The 25,420-nt window shown below is 45.3% G+C and overlaps 1 protein-coding gene across 1 annotated transcript; it reads left to right on the top strand.

Moving 5' to 3' along the window:
- Nucleotides 1-24,229: 24,229 nt before the first annotated feature.
- LOC106564971 (myeloid-associated differentiation marker) lies at nt 24,230-25,144 on the top strand. The gene has a single exon (XM_014131525.1). The coding sequence runs from the start codon at nt 24,230-24,232 to the stop codon at nt 25,142-25,144; it is 915 nt and encodes a 304-aa protein (XP_013987000.1).
- Nucleotides 25,145-25,420: the final 276 nt, after the last annotated feature.

The raw sequence follows: 25,420 nt of genomic DNA, 5'->3' as shown, positions 1-25,420 counted from the left end.
AGGGAGGAGGGGTGGAGGGGAGGGGTGGAGGGGGTTCAAAGCTTCCAGCTGGAGGCAGCAGTGGCTGAAGGAGAAGGGAGGGTGGAGGGCTGGAAGGGTAGAGAGATAGAAGGGGGTATATAGAGGGGTAGGGGAGATTGGGGGTGTGGCGGAGACAGCTGGATCGTGGCCGTGGTTCACACGCTTCTGGACCTGATACCCACTTGTCAGGGCCCCCTCCCTCCCCTCCAATCTACCCCTTTACAATGCCTGGATAAAGCTACTGTGACAACCACAAGGGCCACCGGCTGTGAACTTGGCCCCAACACACACACACACACACACATACAGTGAACACATGCATACGTGAGTGGACATTGCTGATTTCTGGTGAGCTCATTCGCACACCATGGAGTGGTGTTGTAAGGAAACTTATAGCATTATGTTTCATGCTGTTGACTGGGTGTAGGATACAGATGCTTACTGATGCTTACTGGGTGGACATTGAGTGGAGATTTGTGGTCTTGTGAAAAAAAGGCATCGTGGCAGGAATGTGTGTGTCTGTCTACAAATATGAGGCTTCAAAGTGAAACAAATGTCACAAAACTTCAAAGGATTTTTGAAAGTGATGGCATCTGGAGAATGTGGATTTCATATGCTTCACTACTTGACAACAGAGGGCTAGTGCATCATTTTAGAGCTTCCGAGAATTAAGGATTACAAAGCCATTTTGTGGAATCTTCTGTTAGAAGGAAGTTTTGATGATTAATTCAGTGGAATAAAGTATCTCAACCCTGACATTAGTATTAGCAGTTAAACCATCACAGACACAGTCCAGGAAAGGAAAGGCATCAAGTTAGGTTAATGGAAGTGTCTATTTGATAATGTCATCATGAGGTCTTAACTTGACTCACTCAAAAGGCGGCCATTTTGTTTCTGGGTCCAGGCCAGATGGGGACAAAGAAACACAATAGCCAGCCACTTAGAACAAGTTCAGGGCCTAGAGCTGGTCCCAAGACTCATCCGTTTTCTACAGCCATCTTTAACCAGAATTAGGTCTAGCAATTGTTATGTTTACCTTTGGCCTCTTATTGCGTTTGTGTGCGCCAACAAAACCCTTGTGCACAATGCACTCCCTATCTCCTAAACTGTCAGTCATATTATAGAGTGTGAGGATGGTCAATGCTTAGTCGGTCCAATCCCTCCATTTCAATAACATCACACTAGCCCCCTAGGGCTAGATATCATCATGTGCGTATTGTGAGGTGATACTCTCCAAACAGTGCTGCACTGTAAACACTTTGGGATTGAGATACTTATTACAGCTTCCCCCATACACCCCCTCCTTCAGAGAACAGCCTATAGATTGAAAGATATACTTTGTGTCTCAACCCTTCACTCTCTGGCCCAGCAAGACACACACAGTGTGTGTAGCAGTGTGTTGTTGTGTGTTTTGTGACTGTTGTCGTGCCCATCCTTCATGACTGAGATTTAATAAAGCCTAATCCCTGCCGCGCTGTCCTCTCTCTGTTCGCTCGCTCCCGCTGGTCGTGTGTCTTGAGTGGCGCTGTAATTTGCCGAGAGAAACATCTCAAACCGCCGTGGCGCACTAGGGGACGGCACACACGGGGGAGGCAGCTCCACCGATTCACCGTCACACTCACCAGATCTCTTCCTTCCGAAAGAGAGAAGAAAAGGCCTTCAGAAATAATGGGAATAAAAGTATTTCTCTCTCCCTCAGACACAACAGCAGTTCGCCCAAGCATTGTTTTTTCTCTCTCTCTTTCAGTGAAGAAAAAACAAAAAAAATGAGGCTATGTCGTTGTCGGCGGTTGAAGCTGCTGCAGCCGCACCTGGCGACGCGCGACTACTCTTTGATCACTTGTCGAGCAAAATTCCGCCTCGGGATTAAAGCGAGCTCGGGAGGAGGGGATGGAAGGACGTGGAGGGAGGGCGAGAAAGAAGGAGAAAGAAAGAGAACTTGTGTCTGAAAGGGAGCCCCTATGTGTTTTGGCGCTTTTAATAATACAACGCCTACCTCCCTTTGCCTATAATTAGAATCAACATGAATCGTTGAATTTGCTTATGGCTAACCCCCAGCGACCCTCTGCACAAACTTCGCTTTTGGAGACACGTAGAAACCATATTGAGAGTTAATGAATGTTACCTTTCACACATGCCACACAAACGTCTGTCTTGCAGTGAAGTTGACTGTTGCAAACCACAAAGCATAGTTGTGTGTGTGGCCTTCTCTCTGTCTATCTCTGACTTGCTTTGTCTCGAACTCACACTTAGGCTATGCCCTTGCCTACAGATATATGTACACCTATGCACACAAACAGTTTAAAGGCCTGCAAAACTGGCATTTCAGTAGGCCTGTACACTAATACATTACGTTACACCATGAAGATGCAATTCATATAAAAAAAGGGGGATGCATTGTACTGTTGACTAGTCTTCTTGATACACTAGTTAAATTTCAGCCTGGAGGTCCAGAGTACTGCTGGTTTTATTTTCTCCTTGGTAGGTAATTGACTGATTAATGATTGGACTCCCAGGTCTAAATCAGTCACAGATTGGAGGAGAAGAAGGAAAATCAGTTGTATTTCTGACCTTGATGTCCACATTTGAGCAAAGTGTCACTAGCTCATTTTGTAATTAAGAAGTGGATGAAGTGAGAGGATCAGAAGTAAAGGGTGAGTTTGAAGGAGAGAAAGGGAGAGAGGTAGAAAGGCAGAGATCGGGGCCCTGTTCCTAGTAATCAGCGGTGGGAAAAGTACCCAATTGTCATACTTGAGTAAAAGTAAAGATACCTTAATAGAAAATGTAAAGTAAAAGTGAAAGTCACCCAGTAAAATACTACTTGAGTGAAAGTCTAAAAGTATTTGGTTTTACATTTACTTAAGTATCAAAAGTAAACAAATTGCTCAAATATATTTCAGTATCAAAAGTAAAAGTAAAAGTATAAATCATTTCAAATTCCTTATATTAAGCAAACCAGGTGGGACAATTTTATTTTCATTTTTTTATTTACAGATAGCAAGGGGCACACTCCAACACTCAGACACAATTTAAAAATGAAGCATTTGTGTTTAATGAGTCTGCCAGATCAGAGGCTGTCACGTCCTGACCAGTATAAGGGGTTATTGGTTATTGTAGTTTGGTCAGGATGTGGCAGGGGGTATTTGTTTTATGTGGTTGCATAGCTGTGTGTTTTAGCCTGTTCGTTTGATCGTTTTCTTATTTTGTTTTGTTTGTGTTCAATAAAAGTCATTATGAGCACTCAACCCGCTGCGCCTTGGTCCACTATGTACGACGACCGTTACAGAACTTCCCACCACAAATGGACCAAGCAGGGGGGTAAGGAGCAACAGAAGAATTATGTGGACTATATGGAATCATGGACATGGGAGGAGATCCTGGACGGGGCTGGACCATGGCACCAGGCTGGGGAATATCGTCGCCCACCGGAGGAGATAGAGGCAGCCAAGGCGGAGCGGCGCCGGTATGAGGCTCTATACACACGGTTGGCATTTAAGCCTGAGAGGCAGCCCCAATATTTTTTTTTGGGGGGGGCACACGGACAGATTGGAGGAGCCGAGGATGGAACCAGAGCCAGTCGGGGTAAAATTGGAGGTGAGCGAAGCAGAGACTGTAAAGGAGTTGATGGGAAAATTGGAGGAGAAAGCTATGAGAGTGCTGCTGTGTTGGTGTTTTAGGCAAGACATTCGCCCTACGGAGCGTGTCCTAAAATTGATATCACCTGAGTCAGCTCTCCATACTTGTCCTGGGGTGCGTGTCTCCAGTCTGGTACCTCCACTACCAGTCCCACGCACCAGGCTTCCAGTGCGTCAGCCCAGTCCAACTCGTCCTGTTCCTGCTCCTCGCACTAGCCTTGGGGTGCGTGTATCCAGTCTGGCGTATCCAAAGCCAGTCCCACGCACCAGGCTTCCAGTGCGTCAGCCCAGTCCAGAGCTTCCGACGACAGTACCCCGTCCAGAGCTTCTGGCAATAGTGCCCCGTCCAGAGTGTCCGGCAACAGTGCCCCGTCCAGAGTGTCCGGCGACAATGCCCCGTCTAGAGATGGCCCACAGTCCGGAACCGAGTGAGACGGCCTACAGTCCGGAACCAAGTGAGACGGCCTACAGTCCGGATCCGAGTGAGACGGCCTACAGTCCGGAATCGAGAGAGACGGCCTACAGTCTGGAACCGGCGCAGCCAGAGTCGCCCTATAGTCCGGAACCCCCAGAGTCGCCCTACTGTCCGCAACCCCCAGAGTCGATCTACAGTCTGGAGCTCCCAGAGTCGCACTACAGTCCGGAGCTCTCAGAGTCGCCCTTCTGCCCGAGGTCTACAGCGAAGCGCTTCAGCCCGAGGTCTACAGCGATGCGCTTCAGCCCGAGGTATTCAGCGGGGTGGACAGGTTAGGTGGGGGACTAAGGCCAGAACCTGAGCTACCTCCACAGTAGGAGGATTGGGGAGGGGTGGGTTGTAGCACGGGAACCGTCGGTGACGGCAGCCACTTTTAGAGGTGAGTGAAGCAGAGACTGTAAAGGAGTTGATGGGAAAATGGGAGGAGAAAACTATGAGAGAGCTGCTGTGTTGGTGTTTTAGGCACGACATTCGCCCTACGGAGCGTGTCCTAAAATTGATGTCTGGTTCCAGACCAGACTGGAGACACGCACCCCGTGACAGTACCCCCCCCCAAAGGTGCAGACCCCGGATGCACCTCACACACAAAATAAACACCCCAAACTAAAGGGAGGGAAGGGGCCCTCCCTTTAGTTTGGGGGGTTTATTTTGTGTTTATTTTTTTGTGTGAGGTGCATCCGGGTTCTGCACCTTTTGGGGGGGGGGGGTACTGTCACGTCCTGACCAGTATAAGGGGTTATTGGTTATTGTAGTTTGTTCAGGACGTGGCAGGGGGTATTTGTTTTATGTGGTTGCATAGCTGTGTGTTTTAGCCTGCAATCCTGTTCGTTCGATCGTTTTCTTGTTTTGTTATGTTTGTGTTCAATAAAAGTCATTATGAGCACTCAACCCGCTGCGCCTTGGTCCACTACGTACGGCGACCGTTACAGAGGCAGTAGGGATGACTAGGGATGTTCTCTTGATAAGTCAATCGCACCATTTTCTTGTCAAAATGTAAGGAGTACTTTTGGGTGTCAGGGCGTAAAATGGCGTAAAAACTACTTTATTTTCTTTAGGAAAGTAGGGAAGTAAAAAATATAAATAGTAAAGTACAGCTACCAAAAAAAACGACTTAAGTAGTACTTTAATGTATTTTTACTTAAGTACTTTACACCACTGCTAGTAATGGGAGATATGGAGGTTGATGCCCTGTACTGAAACAACCTAATCTTCTCCAGGTGTCAGTGAGTGTGTGTCCAGCAAAATGTAAATGTGTTAGTCTGCTCCAGACTGTGTGTGTGTGTGGCATGCGTGTGTATGTGCTTGAGTGCATGTTCATAAGAGAATGTTCTCTGCTCCGAGAGGTTGCTGATTCTAAGCCCCAAGCCGATTAGGTGAAAATCTGCCAATGTGCCCTTGGGCAAGGCACAACCTTAATTGCTTCTGTAAATCTGCTAAATTACTCAAATCTAAAGGTAAAATGAGGAACTTTGAGGATCCCCTAGTCCATCAGTCACCTTGTCTTCTCTTGGTGAGTTGTCTCATGACAGGTGACAACTGCAGGCTACACCCCATGCTGAGGCTAGCTCAACTGGGCCTCTCACAAACTATCCCTTTAAGTGGTCTTCAAATTCAAAGAGACAAACTAAGCTAAACAGTTAGCTCAACAGAGTTAGCGCCTAGCGTGGGAGCGACCTTGGACCTAGCATTGGAATCTAGTTAATTTGACAGCTGCCTCTGATGCCTCCTGACTTTACCAGTGCTAATGATGCTAACAGAGATGTTGAGGATGGATGCATATGCTATGTAGGCTAGGCTAGCTCTGCTGTCTGTTGAGTGGACAGTGAGGTGAGGACAAGGGGCTAACAGTTGTTCTAGTTGTTCAGTCTGCCACTAGGGTGGCATAGGGAGATCAAAGGGAAACGAGGATGGGCCGGATCGGCATGGCAACTGGGGGGAGATTGTCACGACAGCTGTTCCCACGGCGATGTCACCAGAGGGGACAAACCATCACCACAAGACGGCACGCAAGCAGAAAGGGGCCAGGCCTGTGCACTGAACAGCCTATCCACAATTCCAAGCAACTTCCCTCACTCGCGCAAAATATTGAGCCTGTTAAATATTTGAGGTGTCTACGTGCCTTCCTTTGTTTACACCAGCACCAGGCTTCTACAGTACAATATGTCCCTCCTTCCTATCATTCTGGGAAACTGTTTCTCCTCAGAGTGAACGTGGTGAGAGAAAGGGGTCCGCGGAGGAGTTCTCCTTTCTTCATTACAAGTGGTCAGAGAGTGTTGAGATTTGTGTGTACATGTACAGTACGTGCGTGTGCGTGTGTGTACGTGGATACAGTGCCTTCGGAAGGTATTCAGACCACTTAACTTTTTCCACATTGCTACGTTACAGCCTTATCCTAAAATTGATTAAATAAATAAAAAATTCCTCAGCAATCTACACACAATACCCCATAACAACAAAGTGAAAACAGGTTTTTAGAAATGTTTGAAAATATATAAAAAAACACAAAATAAATACTTATTTACAGGCTATTCAGAGCCTTTGCTATGAGACTTGAAATTGAGCTCAGGTGCACCCTGTTTCCATTGATCATCCTTGAGTTGTTTCTACAACTTTATTGGAGTCCACCTGTGGTAAATTGATGATTTGAAAAGGCACACACCTGTCTATATAAGGTCCCACAGTTGACAGTGCATGTCAGAACAAAAACCAAGCCATAAGGTCAAAGGAATTGTCGTTAGAGCTCCGAGACAGGATTGTGTCGGGGCATAGATCAGGGGAAGGGTACTAAAAATTCTGCAGCATTGAAGGTCCACAAGAACACAGTGGCCTTCATCATTCTTAAATGGAAGAGGTTTGGAACCACCAAGACTCTTCCTAGAGCTGGCCGCCCGGCCAAATTGAGCAATCAAGGGAGAAGGGCCTTGGTCAGGGAGGTGACCAAGAACCCGATGGTCACTCTGACAGAGCTCTAGAGTTCATCTTTGGAGATGGGAGAACCTTCCAGAAGGACAACCATCTCTGCAGCACTCCACCAATCAGGCCTTTATGGTAGAGTGGCCAGACACAAGCCACTCCTCAGTAAGAGGCACGGCAGCCATCTTGGAATTTGCCAAAAGGCACCTAAAGACTCTCAGACCACGAGAAACAAGATTCTCTAGTCTGATGAAACCAAGATTGAACTCTTTGGCCTGAATTCCAAGCATCACATCTGGAGGAAACCTGGCACCATCCCTACGGTTAAGCATGGCGGTGGCAGCATCATGCTGTGGGGATGTTTTTCAGTGGCAGGGACTGGGAGACTAGTCTGGATCTATGGAAAGATTAACGGAACAAAGTACAGAGAGATCCTTAATAAAAACCTGCTCCAGAGCGCTCAGGACCTCAGACTGGGGCAAAAGTTTACCTTCCAACAGGACAATGACCCTAAGCACACAACCAAGACAACGCACGAGTGGCTTCGGGACAAGTCTCTGAATGTCCTTGAATGGCCCAGCCAGAGCCATGATTGGAACCCGATCAAACATCTCTGGAGAGACCTGAAAATAGCTATGCAGCAACGCTCCCCATCCAACCTGACAGAGCTTGAGAGGATCTGCAGAGAAGAATGGGAGAAACTCCCAAATTCAGGTGTGCCAAGCTTGTAGCATCATACCCAAGAAGACTCGAGGCTGTAATCGCTGCCAAAGGTGCTTCAACAAATCACTTAGTAAAGGGTCTGAATACTTATGTAAATGTGTTATTTCAGTTTTAATAAATTATCAAACATTTTAAAACACCTGTTTTTGCTTTGTCATTATGGGGTATTGTGTGTAGATTGATGAGGAAAAAAACATTTAATCAATTTTAGAATAAGGCTGTAACGTAACAGAATGTGGAAAAAGTCGATGGATCTGAATACTTTCCGAAGGCACTGTATGTGCATGCGTGTGTGTGTGTGCATGTGTGTGTGTGCGTGCATGCCCGTGCTTGCTTGCACATTTGCGTGTGTGTGTGTGCGTGCATGTGTGTAACCCAGAAACCCCTTTATGACTGAGGCGGTGGTGTTTCATGGGAACCTGCGTTTGGGTAATCCCGCATTTGGCTGGAGAGGGCTTCTCCAAACAAACCCATCCACTCTAAGACCCACTACTTCTCAAGTGGCTCCTGGCTCTACATACCAACCCTCACCAAGACCCAAGTCTCCCTTTCGTTCATTCTCTCCCCCTTCTCTCCTTTCTTCCCTCATACGTTTCATATAAAACAGCAACCTACCATGAGGCAAATCCCCCCATCTCCGTGTCTTTCTTTCAGGAGAAGACGGGGAATGAGAAAGGAATGGGGTGTGGATAAGCCGAGGCAGCGGGGGATTGTCAAGCTCAAAAACTAGCTTGCCTTTTTTTGTGGGCGTTTTTTGTGGGCCCGTGAATAATAGAGGCTGGCTGACAGAGCGGTCTGGCTCCTGGTCAAACAAGAGAGCGGGTGTTGGAGAGAGATCCTATTGGACTTTATAGTGCTGCCAGCGTGGATATGGATACCATGGGACCTACCCTGGCCGGGCCTGGTGGTAATGCTTAATGGTGATGTTTACCTTAGAAACAGATCTTGGGTCAGCTCTGTAACAGTGATGTTTGTCTTGTTACAGTCGACCAGTACATTCTATGGACACAGAAATATGACTGTCTCAGCAAGCGACAATAGGCTATATTGTTGTTATTACTGTGCTGTAGCTACAGCAGAATTCAATAGATTCTTGACATTATGTGTAGCTAGATGCAACTCAGAATTTGAATAACTGTCACGTCCTGGCCAGTATAAGGGTTAATTGTCATTGTAGTTTGGTCAGGACGTGGCAGAGGATATTTGGTTTATGTGGTTCGGGGTGGTGGTTTTGTAGTAAGGGCATTTGATTTAACTATTCCGGGGTTTTTAGGCACTGTTTGAGATTCATGTAATTCTATGTTTAGTCTAGGTAGTCTGGTTCTATGTTTAGTTAATTGGGGTGGGGACTCTCAATTGAAGGCAGGTGTGGTCTATTTGCCTTTGATTGAGAGTCCCATATATTAGGGTGTGTTTGTGTTTGTCATTTGTGGGTAATTGTTTCTGTTCAGTGTGATGTGCTGTCAGTACGGTTTAGCTGTCGGTATGTTCTTGTTTTTGTAGTGTTCCAGTGATCGTTTTTTAAATTAAAATTATGAACACTAACTCTGCTGCACCTTGGTCCACTTCCCTTTCTGAAGACAGCTGTGACAATAACTTCTATCACAATTCAGAGAAGAACACAGAAGTGTACATATGTAGGAGCTTCATTTGATCACTCTTTTGTTGCTGAGGATTTTCCTGCACCGCAGGAAATGCTAATGAGATTTGTGATTTACATGAATTCACTGAACCCATACTAACACAGTGATGTTAACAGTATTGCACTTTTCATGTAGCCTACTTTTGGCCAGCTAATAGCCCAACCACTTATCAAGCATCATTCTGGACTCAAAGTTCGAAGCCTGACAATATAGCTCAAATTAAGATCCTACATCTGTAGCTAACTTGCCTGAAATCCAGACCTGTTATGTGCTAACATTTCAGTCCTTGTACTCTGTGTCATATGCCAAACATGTATGCTAAGTTTGGCATTACATGAAGTGGAATGTTAGCACATGCAGGCTGGTACCCAGGCTAGAAATGTACTATATGTCCCTACCATAATGTGGCTGTAACTGAGATGAGCGCGTCACTGTACGCTAGTAGTCTGTGTGAAGACTGCACACTACTGTGTCCCTCCTTCTCCGACGGTGTAACACCATAAACTAGAGCCATTGCTTCTTATCCTCTTGTTCTCATTTTACATTTTAGTCATTTAGCAGACACTCTTATCCAGAGCGACTTACAGTGCATTCATCTTACGATAGCTAGGTGGGACAACCGCATATCACATATCATACAGTGAGGGAAAAAAGTATTTGATCCCCTGCTGATTTTGTACGTTTGCCCACTGACAAAGAAATGATCAGTCTATAATTTCAATGGTAGGTTTATTTGAACAGTGAGAGACAGAATAACAACAAAAAAATCCATAAAAACGCATGTCAAAAATGTTATAAATTGATTTGCATTTTAATGAGGGAAATAAGTATTTGACCCCCTCTCAATCAGAAAGATTTCTGGCTCCCAGGTGTCTTTTATACAGGTAACGAGCTGAGATTAGGAGCACACTCTTAAAGGGAGTGCTCCTAACCGCAGCTTGTTACCTGTATAAAAAGTCACCTGTCCACAGAAGCAATCAATCAATCAGATTCCAAACTCTTCACCATGGCCAAGACCAAAGAGCTCTCCAAGGATGTCAGGGACACGATTGTAGACCTACACAAGGCTGGAATGGGCTACAGGACCATCGCCAAGCAGCTTGGTGAGAAGGTGACAACAGTTGGTGCGATTATTCGCAAATGGAAGAAACACAAAAGAACTGTCAATCTCCCTCGGCCTGGGGCTCCATGCAAGATCTCACCTCTTGGAGTTGCAATGATCATGAGAACGGTGAGGAATCAGCCCAGAACTACACGGGGGATCTTGTCAATGATCTCAAGGCAGCTGGGACCATAGTCACCAAGAAAACAATTGGTAACACACTACGCCGTGAAGGACTGAAATCCTGCACCGCCCACAAGGTCCCCCTGCTCAAGAAAGCACATATACATGCCTGTCTGAAGTTTGCCAATGAACATCTGAATGATTCAGAGGACAACTGGGTGAAAGTATTGTGGTCAGATGAGACCAAAATGGAGCTCTTTGGCATCAACTCAACTCGCCGTGTTTGGAGGAGGAGGAATGCTGCCTATGACCCCAAGAACATCATCCCCACCGTCAAACATGGAGGTGGAAACATTATGCTTTGGGGGTGTTTTTCTGCTAAGGGGACAGGACAACTTCACCGCATCAAAGGGACGATGGACGGGGCCATGTACCATCAAATCTTGGGTGAGAACCTTCTTCCCTCAGCCAGGGCATTGAAAATGGGTCGTGGATGGGTATTCCAGCATGACAATGACCCAAAACACACGGCCAAGGCAACAAAGGAGTGGCTCAAGAAGAAGCACATTAAGGTAGGGAGGGGGTAGTTCCTCTTGCTGCTCCGTAGGCAAGCACCATGGTCTAGTAGTAGATGCAAAGCCAGTGGAGTGTGCAGAGAAGCTGGGTGCCATGGGTAAACTTGGGAAGGTTCAAAACCCGGCGGGCTGTAGCGTTCTTCATAAGTTGCTTGGGTTTGATTGCACAAACAGGGAGCCCAGCCAACAGCGAGTTGCTGTAGTCCAGATGGGAAATGACAAGTGCCTGGATTAGGAGCATGAATCTGCAGTAGCGAGTCACCGCTTTGATGTTTGCAGAGAATGACAGGGTGTTGTCCAGGGTCACAGCAATGTTCTTTGCACTCTGGGAGGGCGACACTGGAGTTGTCAACCGTGATGGACAGGTGTTTGAGTGGGTAGGCCTTCCCCGGTAGGAGCAGCAGCGCTGTCTTGTCGAGGTTGAGCTTGAGGTGGTGGGCTGACATCCAAGCTGAGATAACTGCCAGGCACGCAGAGATGGGTGTCGCCACTTAGGTATCAGAAGGGGGGGAGAAAAGTAGTTGAGTGTGTTCCACATAGCAATGATGGGAGAGACCAGAGCTGAGTGACTTGGTGTATAGAGAAAAGAGGAGAGGGCCTAGAACAGAGCCCTGGGGGACACCGGTAGTGAGAGTACGTGGTGCAGACACAGATCCTCTCCATGTCACCTGGTAGGAGCGAAGTGTGCAGTTTGCAATCCAAGAGTGTGCAGCCTGAGACTCCAAGCCCTGCAAGGCTGGGGAGGAGGATCTTATGGTTCACGGTGTCGAAGGCAGCCGATAGATCTTGGAGGATGAGAACAGTGGAGAGAGAGTCAGCTTTGGCAGTGAGGAGAGCCTCCGTGACACAGAGAAGAGCAGTCTCGGCTGAGTGACCCGTCTTGAAGCCTGACTGGCCAAGAAGATTGTTCTGAGTGAGATAACGAGGGAGTTGGTCAGAGACAGCGTTTTGGAAAGAAAATAAAGGGATACAGGTCTATAGTTTGACGTCAGATGAGTCAAGTGTTTGTTTCCTCAGGATATTTTGAAGTCAGAAGGGATGCAGCCAGTGGTCAGGGATGAGTTGATAAGGGAAGTGAGGAATGGGAGAAGGTCTCCAGAGATCGTCTGGAGAAGGGGACCGGGTCGAGCGGGCAGGTTGTCATGCGGCCAGACGTCACTAGTCACAGGATTTCATCTGGAGAGAGAGGGGAGAAGGCGTAGAGTAGTTCTGTGGCAGTGGAACCAGGGAGGAAGAGGCAGAATCAGGAAGGAAGATGTGTTTAGCAGAAGGGAGAGATGATAGGATAGAAGAGGAGAAAGTAGTGGGAGAGAGAGAACAAAGATTGCGACAGCACATGACTATGTGGGTAGGGGCTGAGTGGCTAGGGTTGTAGGAATGTAGTGATCAGAGACCTGGAGGGGGGTTGCAGAGAGATTAGTAGGCGAGCAGCCTCTAGTAAAGATGAGGTCAAGCCTTGTGATTTGGAGGGGATTGGGAAAGTGTGAGGTCAAAAGAGGCAAGGAGAGTTAAGAGAGAGTTGGAAATAAATTAATCGAAGGCAGACGTCATGATGAGCTCTCCAAGGGCACCTGGTCGGTGATAGATGACAACAATGTTAAGCTTGAGTGGATAAGTGACAGTATGGAATTGAAATGAGGAGATGGACAAGGTGAGAGAGGGAGAAAAGAGAAGAATCTAAAATTTCCAGTTAGGAGAAATGAGTAGCCCTGTGCCACTGTAACGGGTGTTGTAAGGATCAGACCAAAACGCAGCGGGAACGTGTATACTCATCTTCTTTTTAATGTGAAGAAAGAAAAACAAACAAATCACGTATACAAAACAAACGAACGACACTAACAGTCCTATCAGGAACTCAGACACTAAACAGGAGACAACTAACCACAAATACCATAGAACAAACACCCCTCTTAAATAAGACCTTCAATTAGAAGCAATGAGGAGCAGCTGCTTCCAATTGAAGGTCAACTCCATTAACTAAACATAGAACGGCTAGAACTAACATAGAAATAAACTAACAAGAACATAGCCCAAAAACCCCGGAACACTCTAAACAAACACCCCTCTTACATAATAACATAACCCAACAATCCCCGAACCACATAAAACAAACACCCCCTGCCACGTCCTGACCAAACTACAATAACAAATAACCCCTTACTGGTCAGAACGTGACAGCCACCACCACAACGACTATGAGAGAAAACTTAGTCCGATGAGGAGAGCAGCTGGAGTAGCAGTGTTCTCTGTAGTGATCCATGTCTCCTTCAGGGCCAACAAGTCCAGGGACTTTAGGGCAGCACAGGCTGATCTCAGATTGGCAGTTGCAAACGCTGCCAGAGACCCGAAATTCCACATGGGTTGTGCGTGCAGGGTACACTAAATTAAAAGGGTTGCAGCCAAGGGGTGGGGAGCATCTGTAAAGCATACTGGAGAGGAAACACAGAGTTGCCAAAGCTACAAAAGAGTAAATGATATCATCAGAAAATAACTAGGTAAGATTCTTCAGTGAAAGAGTCGTGTGGAGCTTTGTTTTGGGAACGGTCTTAGTTTTGCCGACAAGACTGACATGACCACCGCTTACAGCTGCTGCTGAGAAACCAGGGGAGATTGAAGTGCTAACACTAATTACCTAGCAGAGGTGAAGAGCACGCCGCCTTCAACTAATTGCTGATTGCCTAGGAGACAAGAAACCACTCCCCCTCCTGCCACTGATTATCAAAACAAGTTACAAAATGCCCTGCCCCTTAATTCTGGTTGATATGTCAACAACCATCTGCAAATGATGAGCAGTCAACAGTTCACACACCAAGTAGGCTAACGGGAAGACAGGCAACACTTAAAGTAGATGGCCCTAGCGAGCAAAAAGACAGTACCAGACAACAGATAAAGACAAAAATGATACTTATCACTCTTGGAGATACCAGGAGTCCTCTTGCTATAGAATGAAGCACACGTTCCCCATCTCCTCGTCCACGTGGAGCTCAATACATCACTGGTGATGACTTCACTAGTCAATGTGTCGGTCCCAAATGGCATCCTATTCCCTACGTAGTTTTGACCAGTACCCTGTGGGCCCTAGTTTGCCCATAGTGATTAAATATCTAGTTTACACAATAGTCACTCACGTCCCCTTACTTTTTTTCCTGTCTGATATGACAGTTTCCTGTCTTTAGATGGGTTAAAAGAAAAACACACACAGAGCTGTACATCAGTGTAGAGAAACACACTGTAACACATATGGCAGTGTTTGTCAGTGCAGGGGATTCTGAAATCCATGAGATTGAAACAAACCTTTCTGAGGAATGTATGTCAATATGAAGTCCAACACGACAAAACACCTACATTGTGGTCCAAAGATCTGGTAAGAGAGAAGATTGTACTATAAACATTTCTGTATGTTAAGATTAAATATCCAATACACTGGTGTTGTGTTTTTGTGTGAAGAACTCAGCTTAATCTGTATCCAGGAAACCAGACAGTTTTTGAAGTCATTAACTGCAATCCAGCCATGTTCGGTGGTGCTGGGGTTGTGCCGCAAATGGCACACTATTCCCTATGTACTGCACTACTTTTGACCAGAGCCCTAGGGAATAGGGTGCCATATGGGGCACAGGAGAGTAATGTGTAATATGTGTGTTGTTCCTCAGGTCATAAAGGTAGAAGATGCTACAGACTGGTGGCTCTCAGCTTTGGACTTCTGTGTGTTCTACCAGTCCCTCTCGACACCTCCCTGCACGTCTAAGGACTTCTATGTGTGTGTTGTTTCTCAGGTCCTAAAGGTAGAAGACTCTACAGACTGGTGGCTCTCAGCTTAGGACTGCTGTGTGTTCTACCAGTCCCTCTCGACACCTCCCTGCATGTCTAAGGACTTCTATGTGTAGTGTGCTTTTTCAACTTTACATACTGTATAGCTAGGCAGAAAAATGAAGACAAATCTCTGGCACAATGAAGAAAAACTGTTAATTAAAAGTGAAATAAACAAAGCAGAACAGCATTTGAAACGTTCTTTTTGAGGTTCTTAAATAATAAGCATGTTTTTCTTTCTAGTGGTGAGATAACCGACAAGCTTTAACCCCATTGGATAGCAGCACCAGGCCTATTGCAATCAACAGGACATTTTGTGAGTTTTTAAAATAGGTTTTCATCACCTTTCTCTCATTTTAGTCTTGTCACATTTCACCCAATGTAGACAGCATTTGATCATTATCGTTTAGGTATCGACACGAGAAATCAGGTCATCGATGACAACTTTCTTCATAGTTATTGTTGACGAACTTTCTCAACTGATCCACAGCTTCCTATCTTCTTCTGGACTACATTTCTGATGTTCTCAAATGATGTTTGTCTGTCTATCACTCCTCTGATATCAATGCAGTCAACGTCAGCTATTGCTGAATAATCAATGGCTTCAGCTTGTGCAAGTACCATTACTTTAGAAGCTTTGATACTTTGTGGTGCCAAATTGAATTCAAATCAAATCAAATTGTATTTGTCACATGCGACGAGTACAAAAGGTGTAGACCTTAGAACTTACAAGCTCTTTCCCAGCGATGCAGAGTTAAACAAGAAGATAAAATACAAGACAAATAAAACACACAAGAATGAAGGGAGTACAGGGAGTACCAATACCATGTCAATTGAATTGAATATCTCAACCCAGGTAGTCTGGTCTCTTATAAGGCACTGACGAGAAGTGAGGTGAGCGAAGCCACATAACCAGGTTGAGTGGGTAACTCTAGAGATGTCGTAACCAAGGTTTGAGTGGGTAACTCTAGTGATGTTATAACCCAGGATTGAGTGGGTAACTCTAGTGATGTTATAACCCAGGGTTGAGTGGGTAACTCTAGTGATGTTATAACCCAGGGTTGAGTGGGTAACTCTAGTGATGTTATAACCCAGGGTTGAGTGGGTAACTCTAGTGATGTTATAACCCAGGATTGAGTGGGTAACTCTAGTGATGTTATAACCCAGGGTTGAGTGGGTAACTCTAGTGATGTTATAACCCAGGATTGAGTGGGTAACTCTAGTGATGTTATAACCCAGGATTGACTGGGTAACTCTAGTGATGTTTGGGCCGTCTGATACAGCTACAGTGTCCTGTGTGTGTTGACCCCTGGAGCTCCTTCCATCTGGTCAGACAACCTAACAGCTGCTGACCCCTACAGTACCTGTGTGTGTGTGTGTGTGTGTGTGTGTGTGTGTGTGTGTGTGTGTGTGTGTGTGTGTGTGTGTGTGTGTGTGTGTGTGTGTGTGTGTGTGTGTGTGTGTGTGTGTGTGTGTGTGTGTGTGTGTGTGTGTGCTTGCCCCGTCCCAGATCAAGGTGCTGATCTGGTGTATAATCTGATCCCTGTAACACTGTAACAGAACTCTACTGCGGAACTTCACCATCCACCCTCACTAATCTGTATTTGTTTACACTGATCTCAGTCCAGTTGTTCTGTGGAGTTGATCCATCCTGTTTTAAAATGCAGGGGAGATACAGATTTTTCACCTTGGGCTACCTTGAGAACAGTGCCATTCAACCATTCCATAACCACAACATGACGCCACATCACTGACACAGAACCAGAGACTTAACCTTTACAGTACGTTTCTATTACATAGGAACCGTATTCACGCAACACGGCTATAGGAGCCTGCGGCCTAACTGACGATTGCTCAAATATCCCCTTTCAATCTAAAGCGAAAAAGGGGATATCACCTTTAAAGTCATAAAGGGTTATTTTAAGAACATTTATGTAACGTCTCAAGCAACTGTCATTATATCACCCTGAGGTGGTGACATGAAGCACACCGAGTATAGTTTGGGATTATTGTGTTTCATTGTGTTATTGTGTGAATATAACTCGTTTTCTATTCCAACTGGGTAAACATACTATATCTAAAGAGAGACAGAATAGAATGTATTTTTGGAATCATTACATAGTACCAGCAGCAAGAGCTGAGTTACTTTATTCAATTAACCATTTTCTGATTAAAAAGACAATGTTAGTTGCTCTCTTCAGTTCGAGGGCGCCCTCTATAGACTGGAAGACTGTATGTGGTTGAATGCCCAATCCCATATCAACCCGTCCCCTACCCCTCAGCATTTGTAGGTCATGATGGAGTATTTACCATATTCCTTATCCAGTCCTCTCAGGTCTCCACAAGTGCATGAGAGTAGGGTTAAGGGATAGAAGCTAGTGGCTGTTTTGGGATGAGCACCACATGAATGTTCAGTTACAATGACATCCCCAATGATATTGTACTCCCAGCTATCCCTTTGTCTAAAGCCCTGTTTGTGTTGCAGTCTTTTCAGTCAGAAAGAGTATGACTATGAAATGCAAATGGGAACAGTGGAGCTTTTCGTTAAGATACGCTACTGGAAGCAAGGTGACATCAGACAGAACGAGGGCTTTACTGCTACCATTACTCTACCATTACTCTACCATTACTCTACCATGAACACATGCAAACACACACATACATTCACACACAACAAACACACACCTACTGAAGCCTTTGATTTGATGAAATGAAAGGTTCCTAACAAGACTAAAGGGGATGGCGTGATTGTGTGTGTGTGTCACAGGAGGCTGCTGAGGGAGGACGGCTCATAATAATGGCCGGAACGGAGTAAATGGAATAGCATCAAACCATGTGTTTGGTGTATTTGATACCATTCCACCGATTCCACTCCAGCTATTACCACGAGCCCGTCCTCCCCAATTAAGGTGCCACTGACCTCCTGTGGTATGTGTGTGTGTATGCGTGTGTGCGTGAATGCCTGCATTCGTGTGTGTGTACGTGTGCATGTGTGTGTGTACGGGTGTTTGGGTTCATGTGTGCGTATGCATGTGTGTGTCGTGTGTGCATGCGTGTGTGTGTGTGCGTTTGTGTGTGTGTGCGCGTTTACGTGTGTGCTTGCGCGCGAGTGTGTGTGTGTGTGGGAGGTTCTGACCAAACCTGATGCTACCCTGTGGTCATATAAGGCCCGGCAACTTCAATAGTGTTCTTTATGTCCGTATCGACCGAAGTAGACGGTGTGTTTGCAAGCCTGCCTGACACGCTCACTGTACACTGTGACAAAGCTTTGATGTCCCCTTCCAAAAACACATACACACACACACACACACACATGCCTGCTTCCAGCCCCAGCATGCAATACAATGTTGTTTGGTTTAACGCGTAGAACAGAGGCGATTCTCTGCTTTTGAATGATTAGCTTCCTAAGTCGGACGTAATGATATAGTTTGACTGAAGTGTGCAGTTTATTAACTGCATAAAGACGATGTTATTAGTGCTGGGGAGAAGGCAATCGGCGGGCTTCGCCTTTCAGCTTAGCAGCGGGAGTCTGTGGTGCTTTGATCTGAATCATTGCTAAATGTCTTTGTGCGATAGTGTGAGCTGTTGGAACCAGCACCGGGACCGGGGCCACATCAATTATTCACTCTCCTCTACTTTTCCTTCCCTTTCTTTCCTTCTCCCTCCCTTCTTTCCTTCCTTCTCTCTTTTCCCCTCTCTCTCCAAAATGAAAGAGTTGCTCATCTCTTTTTTTGTGTTAGTTAGGCTAGTGGGGGACAACTCCTCCTCTTTCTGTGAGGCGGCTGTGTCCTTGTGGGTAGTCAGTGGTGCCCTTGGTCGTTGCTGTGTTTTACCATCTACGGCCAAAGATATAAATACTCAATAATTAGGGCCCTGAGTTTTTCCTGGTCAGATCACATGGTCCTGGCAATAGCAGATAGTTAATGATATAGATCAGTCAGTGTCTGTGACTCCTTATAATGCATAGCGGTAAAGGATACATGCACTGAAAACTGCAGCGCAGAAATTTGCACAGCATGAGAAAAAAATTCGACATGACTCATGTGAAAGCCACGTAAAGGATATGGTCTACTCTCAGTTCTCTGGTTGTGCCTTACATTCGGTTGCAGAAAGCCGCAGTTCATCTTCACACTTTGTAAACACAGTTTCTTCACTGTTGTCTAATGCCTAGTCATTGTCTGCATTCATTGGTTACCTATTCCAATCAGTATTTTTTTTAATCGTCATTTTAAAACAGTTACGTGATGTGATGTTATTAATATGATGTGTATGAAATATTGATTCAAATAGACTGAATGACAATGTTAAGTTGTACACAGAAATGATGGTTGTTTATAATGAGTAAAATTGTATAGAGATTGTAAGCAGTGTGAGAGTTCACCTCATAGTGATACATTGGGTCCCCCCTCCAGGCCTGCATTAGTACGAGGTCTGGCTGCTCTAGAGAGTCAGTGTAATTCATATATCTACCACATAGTGGCACTGTTTCCCAAATTATGACCTTATACACATGGCAGGTAATAGAGACCACTTTTAGCATTGTAGATATTGAAGACCAGTCATACAACAGATGCACCTTTTTTACAAAGCTGCCTTGATTGGCAGCTTTGGAAGAATGAATCCAAACAGCCACCCAATCAATAGAAGGGGGATTTGACAAAAGTTTCTTAAAACCAAAACATCCTGAGATATTTGACACCATCCTACATAGAATTGTAATTTTTACCTTTATTTAACTAGGCAAGTCAGTTAAGAAAAAAATATTACTTTCAGTAACAGCAGGTTAACTGCCTTGTTCAGGGGTAGAACAACAGATTTTGACCTTGTCAGCTCCGGGATTTGATCTTGCAATTACTAGTCCAACACTTTAACCACTAGGCTACCTGCCGCCCCAGAATGAGAGAAGTTCCATCACAATGCAGTCAGTTCAAGAAATGAATTAACATATCAATTATAAATTGAACTCATTGAAATCAATGGACAATTTCTACTTTGAAATTAAATTCCAGTTCTTCTAATTAGAATTTAATAAATTCATCCCCAACCTTGAAGTGCTAAAGCCCCATACACTACTTCCATACAGCGGACTACAATGTACCTTGCATTGGCATTGGTAGGTGTTTCTGTTGTTCATCTGCTATTGTGTGTCTTTGTGGAATGTGTCTTCTCTTCTCACAAGGCCGTATTTGAACTTGAGCAGTGTGACACACGGGAATTGAAGTATCCCGTGTCTATATATAACACAGAAAGCAGGTTCACAACTGAAGTGACTGTGTGGGATCATGACAAGACAAAGACACACACACACACACACACACACACACACATCATAAACAGAACACACCAGAGGTGGGACCAATTCACTATTATTTAAGTCACAAGCAAGTCTCAAGTCACAAGGTCCGAGTCTTGAGTCGAGTCCCAAGTAGAAAGGGTCGAGTCTCGACTCAAGTCCAAGTCATGCATTCTAAGAGCAAGTCAAGTTGAGTCACAAGTTTTCCCAAGTCAAGTAAAAAAAAAATCTATACATGCAATGACTTGTTCAACTACAAATCGACAGAAATTAGTTAGTCACATTTCATAGATCTTTAGATGGTTCTTCATATGTCAGTGAAGTTAGATTTTAAGTGGGGAAAAAAATGAAAAACTACAAAGATCTGCATAAAGCCACTGGAACTTGGCACTATAAGGTTCTATGTGCAGTCCAATCACAAGTCTGAACAATTAGAGATCGCCCAATCAGAACACGTCTTTACCATCTTCCTCTAAGTATGGTTTAGGCTAGTCTAGACAGCAATAATGGCACCCAAGCAAAAAAAAGTAAATGATGTCACGTCGTTGTGCAGTGATAACAGTAATTCGTCTGATGATCATAAAACCTTTCTTAATGTATTTGATGATGTGTTCTGTCTCTATGTTGGTAAAATAGAGTTATTCTATAATTTATGTCATCAAATAGCTAGTCTTCTTAAAAACTGAACGTGTCTAATACGCACGCATACATCATGAACAGAATTCACAGACGCATACACACACACAGACAAATAAACCAATGTGCACACACACGCACTAACAAACGCATACACATAAACTTGCAAACACACTCAGACCCACTTACACACAACACCCAAATAAACACATGCATATGCAGAAAAACACATTATATACCGTTTGTACACACACACACGCACTCACGCACACACACACACAAACAGACACTCATTTATCTGCACATCTCAAGCACACATACAAGTGTTGTCAAATGAAAGAGCAACTGAGATATTCTTCTCCACCTCCGGTACCACTCCCCCGAGGACTGTGTAGAATCAAATGTTCCGCATATAGCTCCTCTGAAAAGCACTTCAGTCAAATGATCTACGACACCCTCCAATTGTCAATGGGCCTTGGCTTGCATTAGGAGTACCCAGCTGTAAATCCAGACCTGATATATAATACATAGAATCAAACACCATGTAAACAACATTCAGTTCACACTGACCGCATTTATGCCTCCATAAACGTGGCCAAAGGGATTGTGTGTGTGTGTGTGTGTGTATGTTTGCGTGCATGCGTACATATGTATGTATTAGTAACACATTATTTACAGTAACCAGAAATGAATTGTTCGTCATAATTCTAGAAAAGGGAACAGCATGTCATGCGAACTGTGTCAGGGAAAACGATAGTGACGTTTGCGACGGTGTTATTGCGGTCACCTGCAGCTACCTACACCATGAGACTGAGAGTGCTGCAACCATAACAGGAAGGGGAGCCAGTGGAGTGAAGAGGTGGGCGGATATAGCGGGGTAGGGTGGTGGAGAGAGGTGGGGGTATACAGCCTGGTCTCAGAGTATTTCGTATTATTCTCTATGTAAATCCAAGAACCTCCATTTAAAATCAAATTTTATTTGTCACATTTGCCGAATACAACAAGTGTAGACCTTACAGTGAAATCCTCACTTACAAGCCCTAACCAACAATGCAGGTTTGAGAAAAATACGTGTTAAGTAAAAAATAGGTAAGTAAAAAAATTTAATAAAAAAGTTACAAATAATTAAAAAGCAGCAGTAAAATAAGAATAGCGAGGCTATATACAGGGGGTACCGGTACAGAGTCAATGTGCTGCGGGCACCGGTTAGTCGGGGTAATTGAAGTAATATGCATATGTAGGTAGAGTTAAAGTGACGATGCATAGATAATAAACAGAGAGTAGCAGCAGCGTAAAGGGGAGGAAGGGGACGACAATGCAAATAGTCTGGGTAGCCATTTGATTAGCTGTTCAGGAGTCTTATGGCTTGGGGGTAGAAGCTGTTAAGAAGCCTTTTGGACCTAGACTTGGCGCTCTGGTGCCGCTTGCCGTGCGGTAGCTGAGAGAACAGTCTGACTAGGGTGGCTGGAGTCTTTGACAATTGTTAGGGCCTTCCTCTGACACCGCCTGGTATAGAGGTCCTGGCAGGAAGCTTGGCCCCAGTGATGTACTGGGCCGTACACACTACCCTCTGTAGTGACTTGTGGTCGGAGACCGAGCAGTTGCAATACCAAGCAGTGATGCAACCAGTCAGGATGCTCTCAATGATGCAGCTGTAGAACCTTTTGAGGATCTGAGGACCCAAATGCCAAATTTTTCAGTCTCCTGAGGGGGAATAGGTTTTGTCGTTCCCTCTCCACGACAGTCTTGGTGTGCTTGGACCATGATAGTTTGTTGGTGATGAGGACGCCAAGGAACTTGAAGCTCTCAACATGTTCCACTACAGCCCCGTTGATGAGAATGGGGGTGTGCTCAGTCCTCCTTTTCCTGTAATCCACAATCATCTCCTTTGTCTTGATCACATTGAGGGAGAGGTTGTTGTCCTGGCACCACATGGCCAGGTCTCTGACCTCCTCCCTATAGGCTGTCTCATCGTTGTCAGTGATCAGGCTTACCCCTATTGTGTCAGTGGCAAACTTAATGATGGTGTTGGAGTCGTGCCTGGCCATGCAGTCATGAGTGAACAGGGAGTACAGGAGGGGACTGAGCACGCACCCCTGAGGGGCCCCCTTGTTGAGGATCAGTGTGGCGGTTGTGTTGTTACCTACCCTTACCACCTGGGGGCGGCCCATCAGGAAGTCTAGGGTTTAGTATGATATGTTACGTTTCGTATGGTATGTATTCATTTGTGGATGTCCTTCAACCCTTTTGTATGATATGTTACGAATTACAATTTGTATTATAAGTTACTCATTTGCAAAACGTACAATATGTTACGAATTTGCAAAACTTATGATATGTTACGAATTCTAGTTATGTGGCTAGTTGCTCGGCTAGGGGTTAGGGTTAGGGATTAGGGTTAAGTATAGGATTTAGGTTAAAGAGTTTGGGTTAGGGAAAGGGTTAGCTAAAAGGGTTAAGGTTAGGGTTAGGCTTAGGGGAAGGGTTAGCTTACACGATAAGTAGTTGCAAAGTAGCTAAAAAGTAGTAAGTAGTTGAAAAGTTGCTAAAATGCTAAAGCAGTCCATGATGAGATTTGAACTCACAACCTTTGGGTTGCTAGACATTCGCATTATATGCCCACCCACCCTACTGTTGTTTTTTGCCTTATGTAACCATACTCATTTGAGTGTCTCTACTTTATGCTTACTATGTTACGTCTGGTCTATGAGACCAGGCTGGGGTATAGGAAGCAAGGGATAGAAGAGTGATGGTTTTAATCAGGTTTGCATTATGAAAGTAATTGGTGCTATGGAACAGAGTGGAGATGACCGCTGTCTCATGCGCTGAACTGTCAGTTTATTTGATTTTTGGAGCCTTTCATTTTGGGATTACCATATTCTAGTTCCGGAGGGTTCTTTCCTGGATTTGGAGTTAGCAGAAATGAGAAATATACAAGGGGGTTTGTCATCTGACTGAAAGAGCTCAACAAGACGGCATTCTTAGATTTTCTTTCTCAGTTGGTGGGAAATCTTTTTGTGAGTTGACTCTATCCTGGTGTGGTACATTGTCCTGGTTAAGGTTGTTGACATCCTTTTCGGAAGGTGGAAGCAAATTTCTGCTTTAACCTAAATAGACGTTACAACTTGAATTTGAGCTTGTCCAAACTGAGGTTTGGAGATTTATTAAAGGAAGCAAGACACCTCTTTGTTGCTCTACAGCAAAGCCTGTTACAACATTATAAACCTCTGTCTACAGCCTTTTTGGACTTTCTGGTTTTGGACTTTGTTTGGGAACCACCACCATGCCTGTAATTGTACTGGAGGCCAGTGACCTGACCAGCCCTCTGTCGCTGGTGCGTATGTGGGCTCTCCTGTCCGGTTGCCTTACCTTCAGCCTGGTAGCCTCCCTGGTTCCCTCGGAGCTGACCTCTGACACCCACCAGCCCTCTTTCAGGATCCTCTGCATGTTCACCTGGTGCCTCTTCTTCATCCTCACTCTCCTAATCCACGTGGTCAACATCATCCAGTTCCACAGCCTGGTCCCCATCTCCTGGAAGAACCTGACAGTGACCGTGGCGGCTCTCGCCACCCTCATGACCCTCAGCGCCACAGTCACCTTCCCCTGGGCGGTCATGTGTCATGAAGGTGCCTGGCCCCGTCCTATCACCGCCTCCTTTGCGTCGTGTCTCACCTTCCTGGCCTATGCAACCGAGGCCTACCTCATCCGCAACCAGACCCAGGACCAGAAGGGCTACATGGCCAGCGTGCCCGGCCTGCTCAAGGTGCTCCAGCTCTGGGGGGGATGTGAGATGATCGTCCTGGTGGTGGAGCAGGTCCGTGGAGCTTTGGTAAAAGTAGGGTTGGCAGCTGTGGGTTGGCAGCTATGGGTGTCTGGGGCGTGGTATGCCCTCTGTCTCCTAATGTCCCTGGGTACAGTGATAGTGGTTCTAGGGGACTGTGCTGGGCGATGCCCCCTGCCCTTTGACCGCCTGCTGGCCGGCTTCAGTCTGACAGGGGTGCTTCTCTATGTGGTCGCCACCATACTGTGTTTTACCAGAGTTCTAGAGCTACAGAAACGTGACCAAGACCTCACAGACATGAAAACTGGGCCCACCCTTGTCGTCATGGAAGCGGTGATGGCCAGCATTACTCTGCTAGCTTACACAGTGGACCTGGCCTTCTCTATCAAACTGCTGCGGGATAGGAGTCATGCCTGAAGAAGACACACCTGGATAGTTGACCTTCAGAACACATAGCATGCACATTATGAATATTAACATAGTGTATTATAGGAGAAGGGGACACATTGCCAAAGTCCATGAAATATTAACTTCTGTTGATGTCAATTTTATATTGATTCTAATCAGGGGTACTGGAGCCTTGAAAAATGAAAAACAAATGTCATAGATATTTTCATGTACGTTATCATGTGCACAGTGTTGGGAAGTAGTTCCAGGACATGTAATTCCACTAGTAATTCAACTACATTTTTC

Source organism: Salmo salar, chromosome ssa12 (genome assembly GCF_905237065.1).
Source record: "Salmo salar chromosome ssa12, Ssal_v3.1, whole genome shotgun sequence".
NCBI lineage: Eukaryota > Metazoa > Chordata > Actinopteri > Salmoniformes > Salmonidae > Salmo > Salmo salar.
Note: the sequence above shows the minus strand (reverse complement) of the source record. Positions and strands in the feature narration are given on the sequence as shown.